The 11,150-nt window shown below is 39.9% G+C and overlaps 1 protein-coding gene across 4 annotated transcripts in view; it reads right to left on the bottom strand.

Annotated features, from left to right (window-relative positions):
* Window positions 1-1,661: 1,661 nt before the first annotated feature.
* The window catches only part of SLC8A3 (solute carrier family 8 member A3), a 223,232-nt gene continuing 213,743 nt past the window's right edge, over window positions 1,662-11,150 (bottom strand). For all 4 annotated transcript variants that reach the window (XM_069950047.1, XM_069950046.1, XM_069950048.1 and 1 more), the window contains 4 exons: window positions 10,112-10,242; window positions 9,850-9,949; window positions 5,854-6,129; window positions 1,662-2,971 (listed from right to left, as the gene is read on the bottom strand). In XM_069950047.1, coding sequence (XP_069806148.1) covers window positions 2,595-2,971; window positions 5,854-6,129; window positions 9,850-9,949; window positions 10,112-10,242 — 884 coding nt within the window. In that variant the 3' untranslated portion in view covers window positions 1,662-2,594. The remainder of the gene's footprint in view (window positions 2,972-5,853; window positions 6,130-9,849; window positions 9,950-10,111; window positions 10,243-11,150) is intronic.

The following is an 11,150-nucleotide window of genomic DNA, read 5'->3' as shown; positions in this document are numbered from 1 at the left end:
ATTTGCAATTTTACACACCCAGGCCACAACCACACTTTTTTTGGGCCATTTTACAGCCGTCAACCATTTCGCACACAAATAATAGGGCTATTTTGTATAACAACAGTCGTCGTTTTGAAAAAACGTCCGTTATTTTGGCACAAAATGATGGCCTTCCAAAAAAAAAAAACAGCCGTCAAACGTCCATAAAAAGATGTTGAGTGGTCGTGGCCCTAAACTGTAATTTGAGTTTCAACCAAATCAGACTGACTAGTCAGTAAGCGGGTTGTGTAAACATTTCTGCTCTAGTGTGGATGGGGTTCAATGGCCCAAATTTATTAATCCCGAATCATCAATTATCCCTGAAAGCAAAATTGTCTGGCTTGCCCATAGTAACCAATCACAGCTCAGCTTTCATATCTTAAAGGGACTTGTCACTATGACAACACTATTTAATCTATCGCCATCATCTTATGGAGCAAGAAGACTTGAGCAGATGGATATATATCTTTGTGGAAAAAGATTCTGTATAACTTGTAACATGTTGATTGAAATCCATGATTATTCTGGGCTAAGGAGTCCTCTCAATGGCCTGGACTCTTTAGCATGGGAACATCAGAGATTTCAATCAATAAATTACGTTATAAGTTATACTAATTTCCCCCCCCCAATATATTGTAATTTGTAAGATTTTTGTACACTGTCGTACTGCTCTTATACCTCTTACTCTCTGCTCATATACTCATTTACATATATATGCATATACTGTATATAAATATATATATTTAATTTTTATATAAAAATGTCAAGTGTTCTGGACAAATCTGTATTCCATGTATTGGTATAGTTCTAAAAGTTTCAGATCATCATATATATAGGTCCGCCAAGTTCGAACATCCCTCTATCTCTTTAATATCAGTATGTTATTATAATGGGTAGTACTGTTGTCTAATACTTGGCTTCCCAGATCAATTGGACTGTATTCTTTATTTTTGTGTGATCCTTTGACCTTTGCATTTGTCCAGATTTGTGGCTGTTTCATGGGTGGGCTGATATGATACTAATCTTTATTCATACAATGCCTATTTTGCAGGGTATGTCCACAGACATTGGAGTTTCGTTGCATTAACGCAATAAAGCGTGGCTGGACGGCAATGAAATGATCAATTACTGCAACTAAATGATTCCCGTTGCGTCTTCATTGTGTTACTGCATGTGTGTGAACACAGCCTGAGAGTATGTGTGCGTATATATATATATATATATATATATATATATATATATATATATATATATAAATAAATATCTGTCTTCCTTACTAGCGTCTTCAATGAAATCTTCTAGAAGTCCCAAATAATTGACAACTCTTCCTTTAATCCATATTAGCATTACAACCTCCAGTAATTATTAATGGGAGAGGGGAAACTGCTAAAGAATCCCGATAAAGCTTTGTATAGAAGAAATAAGGATCCACATAAATTAGATAAAAAATATATTTCCCTGTAAAATTCCTTTTTGCGAATAATGAAATTGAAGGTGATGCTGAAAATGACGGATGGAAAAACTGGCATCTTCATCTCGAGTCGGCCAACGCTAAAGGTGCTGTATACAAAAATAAATAGAATTTTTAGTCTTCTAAAGGAACAGTAATACAATATATTGGGATAAATATATACAGTTAAATAGGACAGGTAGGTAACAAAGTGTGAGAGACCAAGCACAGCTAAATCTTATGTCCCTGTGCAAGGGAAGGTGGCCTGTTCTCTGTAGCCGATCCTGAATAACCTAGTAGGACATGGGTATGGAGGGACGGGTATGGGTCATCCCATAGACATCGGGTAATAAACCGACTGCCAATATCAAACCACACCAGTAACGTGATACAGCTAAGTATATACAAAGGTTTACAAGCTTTCGTAAGGTGACCACTATTCTTCCTCTCTCCAAGGGCTCATGTAAACTCGGAAATCCCAGTGTGCACATAGATACACTGACGGCTTCTTCGTTGTTCCTTGGCTTCCCCAGTTGCGGTTTTTTTTTCCAGTTTGCATTGAGATGAAACGAAAAAATCAGTTTCCAAATTGTGATTATTGAGATCGGTTTCAATGGCTGAGTATAAATATGAAATAAATACAAAGGTTTTTTTTAAAGCGACAAACAAAAAACCCAATAAAAGAAAAGATTCAACTAAAACCAGTAATAAGGAAATTCTTGCTGGTTGTAACCATTGGGTTATTACGCCATTGGTCAAAGTGTGATGTTGCCTGGTACCCTGGGTGGCACATATAGCTTCCTTTTTGCTATTGTTATTAAAAAGTGACCAGTATTTAAAGTGTATCCACTGTCCTGTTCCAGTATTTATTGGCTAGAAAGCGTTTTCTTTTTTTGACTCGTGAACGGGTTCTCAGAAATTCAGAGTACCGCTGTTTGTCTTAATGCACGTCAACCATTGGTACAAGTCAGAAGGTCCTTTGGATTGTGAGATCATTCATCTCCGGCAGTGGCAGAGATGCAATTCGATTGGCTGGTATCCCTTCTGCAGTGGAGGTTCTCCTCAAGGAGACTGCCGACAGATGAGGGCGGTGGCTTTGTTGCAGGCGTCACTTGGCTTAGATTTAGAATCCTTTGATATAACAGTAGGCTTCCAGAGTAGCAAATAAGATGTATAGTAGCCATAAGGTTACAAAGAGCAAAGTTGTAGCAAGTCTGCAGCCCTTTGGGCCACCCAGTTCCCCACCTATACTAGGCCGCCTCCTATACAGCAAGACGCTGATGCAGACAAATGCAAAGATGGTAAAGAGGGTTACTGAGAAGGCTAAGGTGCCAGCTTGCACATGGAATTCTTGTCCCTGGGAAGCCCAGTAGATGGCAGCCACAGACCACGCTAAGCCAATCCCGAGGAATACATTAACAGCATTGCTCCCGGTCACATTGCCAATTGAAGCATCTGCATACACGTCCTGTGTAGCAGCCACTTTGCTTGCAAATGTATCTAGAAAAAAAATAATACACGGATAAATAAGGGTACTGCATTCCAGGTTCTCCTGTTCTGTATTAGTTCTGTACACAAAGCTATCTACGGAAATATTCAGTGTTTAAGTAATCTGTAACTAGGAAATGGTAGTCCCCAAGCTTTAGGCTGGGTTTCCACATATGCACTGGGAGTGTCTCCATTTTTCTCTTAATAATACACAGCATTATGCAGCTATTGGAAGGAAATATGGAGACTGGTTTTCCAATGCCTATGTGGAACCCTGGCCTTAGAAGATCACATAAATTACATAATTAAAGGGGTTATCCTTCGCTCGCATATTTTTTACATCTTGCTGCCATATAAGAAAACCTATTTAGGGATAAGCGAACCTTGAGCATGCTCGAGTCCATCTGAACCCGAACGTTCGGCATTTGATTAGCGGTGGCTGCTGAAGTTGGATAAAGCCCTAAGGCTATGTGGAAATCATGGATATAGTCATTGGCTGTATCCATGTTTTCCAGACAACCTTAGAGCTTCATCCAAGTTCAGCAGCCCCAGCTAATCAAATGCCGATCGTTCGGGTTCGGATTGACTCAAACTCGAACCCGGTTCGCTCATCTCTAAACCTAATAAACATGTTATGCTTCTCTCTCCGTGGTCCCCCAGTGTCCCGATGTCTGTAGCTACCGTTACTTCCGAGGAGAGACAGTTTCAGGAGTGACAGCCCACTTAGCCAATCACTGATGGGGATGGGGAAGCGCTGCGGCCAGTGATTGGCTGAGCGGGCTGTCACTCCTGAGATGGAAGTAACAGTTGGAGACAGCAGGGAACACTGGCAGAGCGATAAGCATATAATGTCTTTATGTTTTGTTATATGGCAGCAAGATGTAAAAAATATGCTAGCACTGGTTAAAACTTAAAGGGGCTGGTCACAGGACAGGGAGGCACTCAATGATCCGGTGCTGGCGCGTTCAGTAGCTCTGCCTCTACATGAACGCCCCATATATACAGGTTAGAACGCAGTACAACGCATTCTGAATGTGAACGTCACTTTGAGTCATGACTAACAGTCTTGAAATGCGTTGGAGGGTGTTTTAATTGGCTTGTAAAATTTTATTCGTGGATTAAATAAGTTACACGTTTTACTGCATAACAAGAGTGGGCTAAACCTGTGCAACAGCCATCCAACATCTGTTCAGGTACCCTCCAAATGAAATGGAGAGAAGGTGCTTTGGGCGAGTTGCTATTTCACCTGTGACCTCCTCTCCCTGGATACCCCATCAGCCCTATAGTTGGAATTTTACGATAGGTTTGCCTCTTCTATAAGATACACAAGACATTTTCCTTAAAGTTTATTTTGGGAATCATACGCCCGGTATTTTGGTGTCAATACTCTACAGTACATTAGCTGCGAGTTGCACCAAGCTGTGAACAGTCCTTGTGATTATTTCTGAACTTCCAGCTGAACTGCATTCTGTTCACCGAATGGAAGCTGAATTGAAAGCCGCTCAGGCAGGGGGTGAAAGGAGGCTGGGTACAGTCTTATGCTGCAGACAAGGAAAGAAAGGACCGTGACACGGTCATAAAGATTAGTTATGAGTGTAACGCCATTTACATTTAAAGTGGTTTTCTCATGATATACAGCTATAGAATATATCGATAGAAAATAAAGGGGCTGCAGTGCATGTCCGAATGCTGTTCTTTTTCTGCATCTTTTAGCTGTGCTCAGCTTCACCGGGTCAGTCTGTTCAGAAGCCTGGAGATGACCAGAGGTATCACTCTTCCCTAAGGGTATGTTCACACTGAGGAATACACGCGGAATCAGTGGAGGAAACTGCTGCAAATTTGCAGCGGATTCCACTTCAAATTCACCTGTAAAATATAAACTTAGCATTGTCCCATTGATTTTCAAAGGGTTTCCGAAAATTTAGCCGCAGATCCACTTTCCCCCTGAAGAATTGACATGTCAATTCTTTGGGTGGATTCCACTAGAGGAATCCTATAGAAGTCAATGGGCTTGAATTTCCACTAAATTCTGTTCCTATTTTGCCAAATAAATAAATAGGCTTGGAATTTCAAGCTGAATACTTCAATTCCTCGCTGAATACTCGCCTATTCCTCAGCGTGAACATACCCTAATAATCCCACCTCCTCATTTAGCTCAATGTTAGTGGACTACTGCTGCAGCTCTTACGTCCACTGTTAGAAGTGCTGCAATGATGTACACTGTGCAAGGGATGTTGCAACCAATTACTGGTCTCAGTAGTCACAGACTGTAGGAAGAGATCACTAAAGCAAGTGATTGGCTGAAGCATTACACGCACAAAGCATACAACATTGCAGCACTTCTGGTGGGAAACACCAGGGCGGCAGCAAATTCAGGGGTCAGTGTACAGTATATATGTGTGGATATATATAATTTTATTTTCCAACCTGTATACTGTGTGCAAACACTACCAGAAAACCCCTTTTTACATTTTAACAATTAGGTTATTATATTCAGATTTACTGTAGGCTGTAAAACAAGTTAGTTTATTTTAACCAGTTGGTAGAATTGCATTTTTGGCCACTAGATGTCAGCATATCTCAAATCTATATACACTACATTATATCAGAAGAAATGTGTCACCTAGATTTATTTTATTATTATTTTTTTTAACCAGTTAGCGCCAGATACTAAAACGTAATTTCTTATAATTTATTTTTTTTTTTTTGCATTGGCAAATCTTATGCAATTTGAAACTGATACCCTATATCTGTAAGTCTCTAGCCATGCTCATGCCATATAACTGTATCAGTCCTTCTCAGGTATAGTCATGACCTTTGTTGACTTAACAAAATGAATGTACTGGATCAGATTAAGCAGCAGCAATATTTCCTCCAAATCGCGTCTCACTTACCAGGCACCGATGTGCCAAAGGCCACAAATACCACAGCAGTTACAGAATCCTTCAAGCCGATGGTACAGCCAAAATGAGAAGCAAGGTCCCCGATGATGGCAGTGAGGATGCCAATGATGATTATTGATACAAGAAAGCACGCCCATCCATTTAGATATTCCGTAGGGGGGACACACGCAAAAAGTACTTTCCAGAACACAGTCAGAAAGTGCATGACGTAGTCAAAACAAGATGGCAGCCTCTCCTCTCCGGACTCATCCTCATCTTCATCTCCAGCTATATTTATGACAAGAAAACAAGGTTATCAAGTTGAAGATATTGGAAGATTAGTGTTTGAGTTCTACACAGTATAGCATCAGATCGCATCAAGTCTCTTTTTCTTATCTTATTTTTTATTGGATTGCATCAGGTCTCAATCCTGAGACCCAATGTGATCCCTAGATCTAAGGTTGTCTGGAAAACATGGATATAGCCAATGACTATATCCATGATTTCCACATAGCCTTAGGGCTTTATCCAAGGGGCCATCTATAAAAGGTGGACTACACAGGGGGCCATCTACTAAAGGGGGCCTACTAAAGGGGCAGTGGCATAATAACACTTGACAGCACCCTGCCTATAAATTATGTGAAGGTACTTGCTTGCTAGCAGTACATACACTATATCTATATCCAGCAGTACATCACTATGACTATTTCCATGATTTCCACATAGCCTTAGGGCTTTATCCGAGTTCAGCAGCCACCGCTAATCAAATGCCGAAAGTTCTGGTTCGGATCGACTCGAGCATGCTCCAGGTTCGCTCATCTCTAAGTGAGACTAATAGTTTGCTGGGTACAAAAGCATTGTGGTAAAACTATTGAATTTTGCAATGGTGCTATCACTTTAACATGCCAAATGCTGATTCCACAGCAGCTGGCACACCAATTGTCTATGGGGCTGCCAACCGCTAGGAGAAGACAAGCTCAGAGGGAAATACCAATAAAAAAGTTATAAACACCTTCAAAAGGAGTAATTAATTTCATGGTTTCCTGAATTTAAAATTAACCTATTTTCTAAACAGTTTTCATAAGAAATTTCCTACCATTTAGCTGTTTCAAAGAAAAAGATAAAATAAATCAGTTATAAGGACTTTCTGCTCTCTGTGTTAGAGATTGCAGCAGGAATACGGAGAGGGTTACATATCAGCTCAGATTGAGGACAGAAGGTAGAGAAACCTTGGAGGACAGATCACTAAGGCTATATATAGAGAAGTCTGTAGGGAAGAATTAAATGGGTTGTGTATAATTTTTTTAAGTAAATATTATATAATGTTTTCTCCTCAGACTGCATTACCCACTGCAAAGTATACTCTCCGATCAACTACCACTGATGGAAACTTCACAGGGGGATGAAGATGTGTCTAGTGAATGAGGAGCTAGTAAGGGTCTATACAACTCCATCCCTACCCCCTAGGAATTCTGACATCTCTAGATACACAGTTGTATAACAAATATTGTTCATACTGGGAATGTGCTCTTTACTGAGATGTCCTTTTTTCTTTTTATTAAAAAGGTCACCTCAAACAAATCCGTAGGTAAAAGTTTTCCATGAATAACCAAAAAGGCAGATTTTTTTTTTTTCTTTAAAAAGTTCAAATACATTAAAAGAACAGATTAGTTAAAATTGCATGTTCTGCTTTGAATTTCAATTAACGTTATATTATCAATCGCTCTGTCTATAGACATGAGGAGGTAAATGCCAGGTAATCCCAACTCTGCTGTTCGCATTGTTAAGTCCGCCCGCTAATTAAAATATTGTCTTCCCCTACTTCTTCTTAGCAAAATCAGATAGTCATGCTTGCTGCCCTCCGCTTCCAGACTATTTCAGTACTCCGGCAATTTAGCTTGTATGGCGCTCAGTGTGGCCCCTCAGCAGCCGCTGACAGAAGTAGCCAGGCTCTTACAGACTTTGCAGCTCTCGGGTAGTCACACTTTCAGTACTGCAATGCACAATTACACCTTATAATGGGCCTAATCCTTTGTTCCTTTTTTTTCATGGCAATTACTGATTTAAAGAGTTTAATTTTTTGCAAATTGCAAAGGAGGAAACTGATGCTAAAAGGTTCAAGCGAGGATAGCTGTGACTAGAGCTTCAAATAGGGGTTTTCAGGGTAAATCAGGGAAAACTATGGACTCTATAATGCACAGATGCCTTGATGGCTCTGTAGTTAGCACGAGAGATTTTTAAGGCTCGGTAAACACTTCGTTTTTGCAATTTTTTTTCTTTTCTTTTTTTATCAGTTTTTGCAAAAAACGGGTAAAAAGAAAACGGATGCATTGGTGTGTCTGTTGTCTGTTGACTTCCAGTATAAAAAAAAAAGTATCAAAACGCATCCGTTTTTTTCATTGTACACGAAAACATAGCTGACCTTATTTTTGTGTACGTTACAATACATTTTTATAATGGAAGTCAATGGAAAAACTGTTAAAAACGGATGCACACAAATGCATCAGTTTTTTTTTTTTTTTGCAAAAACGGATTGCAAAATGTAGTATGAACCCAGTATTAATCTGAGTATAAAAGTGGCAATGCGGGAGTAGGCTGGGTTCACACTACATTTTTGCAATCTGTTTTTTTCATCCGTTTTTGCAAAAAACTGATGCATATTTTTTTCTAACTGTCACAAAAATGGAATATGGAAAATGTACTGGTATACCTTCTTCAACAATGTATGGTAGATATTGGTACCTGGGTAGGCATGCATATAAATATACTGTGATCTCAGCTCGAGGCATAGACTAATCTGAGCAGTCTGGGTTTTAGCAGAGAGGTATTGTATTCCGAAATCTTCAATCTTTGAATGGGTTCCCAAAGCTTTACCAATTTGGGCACCAGTCAGTTCAGCACAAGAATGGAGATTGTAAGCACAAATTTAGTACGACACTTAAAGGAGAAGTCTGACAAAATTTTTTATTAAAGTATTGTATTGCCCCCCAAAAGTTATACAAATCACCAATATACACTTATTACGGGAAATGCTTATAAAGTCCTTTTTCCCCTGCACTTACTACTGCATCAAGGCTTCACTTCCTGGATAAAATGGTGATGTCACGACCTGACTCCCAGAGCTGTGCCGGCTGTGGCTGCTGGAGAGGATGATGGCAGAGGGATGCTCAGTGTCCCTCCAGTGCCCTGTGTCCCTCAGTGTCCCCCTGCCATCATCCTCTCCAGCAGCCCCAGCCCGCACAGCTCTGAGAGTCGAGGCTTGACATCACCATTATATCCAGGAAGTGACATCACCATGTTATCCAGAAGTGACATCACCATGTTACCCACGAAGTGGAGTCTTGATGCAGTAGTAAGTGCAGGAAAAAAAGCACTTTATAAGCATTTCCCATAATAAGTGTATATTGGTGATTTGTATAACTTTTGGGGGGCTGTCCAGGTGGCCCATTGAAGAGAGTGACAGTCTGATGCCATCGCTCTTGTTGCATGGAGCGACGGGCAGCAGACTGTCACTGTAGTTATTGCTTTAATAGAGCATGTTAAAAGACAATGATCAGCCGATGTTGTGCATGTCGGCTGATCATTGCCATTTAACATGACCTATTACACCAAAGTATTAATGGTTGGAACAGCCAAGTACGTCCGATAATAGTTTGGTGTAATAGGGCCCTTACCCTGTTTTCTTATTCCCTGCCCACTGCCCTCTGCTTACTGTTAACATACATTTAGTACAGTAAAAATAAGGGAGTAACATTATAGGATCAGACTACATGAGGTTTGTTGTCTGTTACCATGGAAGCACAAGGATCTGCTTAGCAGCAGCTGTAGATAAAAAAAAGTTACTGTGAAATATATTTTATCTGTGGTAAAATAAAGATCTTTAAAACAATGCGCTATAGACGTAATAATAGATCTATAGAATTTAAGAAAATATATTCAATTAAATGCTGAAAAGTGCTTTTAAAGTGAATCTGAAATCGTTGGTGCTCCTGGGGCAATGCCTCTTACCTGCACTGACTGTAATTGCTTCCATGAATTGATCCCTCCAGGAATGGGTTCCTACCACCAGGGCCAGGTTTGTCTTCTTAATAAGCTTGTCCACTGTACTCTACCAGCAAAGCGACACAGAAAGCAATTGGTTAACTAAAATAAGACAAAATTTTTCCTCAGTCTGCATATACTGAATATTATGCAGCAATTATTACTATGTTGAATTTTCTAGATTTTACACAGATCTTCATATTACAGCATATTATGTGAATGCACTCACTTTGAACTCATAAGACTCTTCAATGACCACTTCAAGTTTTGGGTGCTCCCCCAATACTGGTTTTCCCATCTCTGCAATTCTCCTGGCTTCTTCTTCCTCCACTGACAGTTTCCTGTCTGCCAGTTCAACGGCTAGAAAACAGAAATTTCATTTGCTTAGACTTGAACTTATGTCCATTATTTATGTGCTACCTGCTATTTACTATGTTATCAAGCAAGGAAGAGAAGCTCCTGGCAGAAATTACTCAAAATGTCCCGATACTGATGCCAGATGTGACCCTCGAGGCTAGTGCAACAAGAATCTAAACAAAGCTACAGTCATGAGCATCTTTTGGGTCAAATAGAGATGTCCAAACTTTTTGAGATTTGCATATAAATACAGTGTGATCCCTCAACTTACAATGGCCTTAAGATACAATATTTTTAACATACAATGGTCCTTTCTGGACCATCATAACTTGAGACCAGACTCAACATACAATGCTATGGACAGTCAGGATATGCGGCACATGTAAATAACTAGATGATCAACCAATGAAACTGGCCATTTTACTGGTAAATCCCCAGTATTAGTGAGGTGCCTGCACTGGTTGGCTGTCTAGTAGGGATTCTCTGAGTATAGTGTGATACTACATGTCCTGTGCCGCTGTTTACCTGGGCCATAGAATTTTAGTCTCAACATACATTGGTTTCAACATACAATGGTCGTCCTGGAACCAATTAATATTGTATGTTGAGGGGTCACTGTATATACTAATGCAGCAGATCCAGGTTTGTCTTTTGACACAATGTAACATGATTTCACAATATCCTCTCATACAACTAAATTTAAGCCTACAGGGTTATCTTAATTGAACCTATCATGGTTTATAAAATAAACTGTTCAATGACAATGAGCTTGGTTGTTCAGCAAACCAATTATCCTGTAGGAATTCTAAGGGTCTGTTCACACTGAGGAATCCCGTCTGCCTCAGTGTGTCAATGCGATGCCTTGTGCGCACTGCCGCTCTTCGCTCAAAGAATTTACATGGTATCGCATT

Source organism: Dendropsophus ebraccatus, chromosome 13 (assembly GCF_027789765.1).
Source record: "Dendropsophus ebraccatus isolate aDenEbr1 chromosome 13, aDenEbr1.pat, whole genome shotgun sequence".
Classification (NCBI taxonomy): Eukaryota; Metazoa; Chordata; class Amphibia; order Anura; family Hylidae; genus Dendropsophus; species Dendropsophus ebraccatus.
This window is presented reverse-complemented; position numbering and strand designations above follow the sequence as displayed.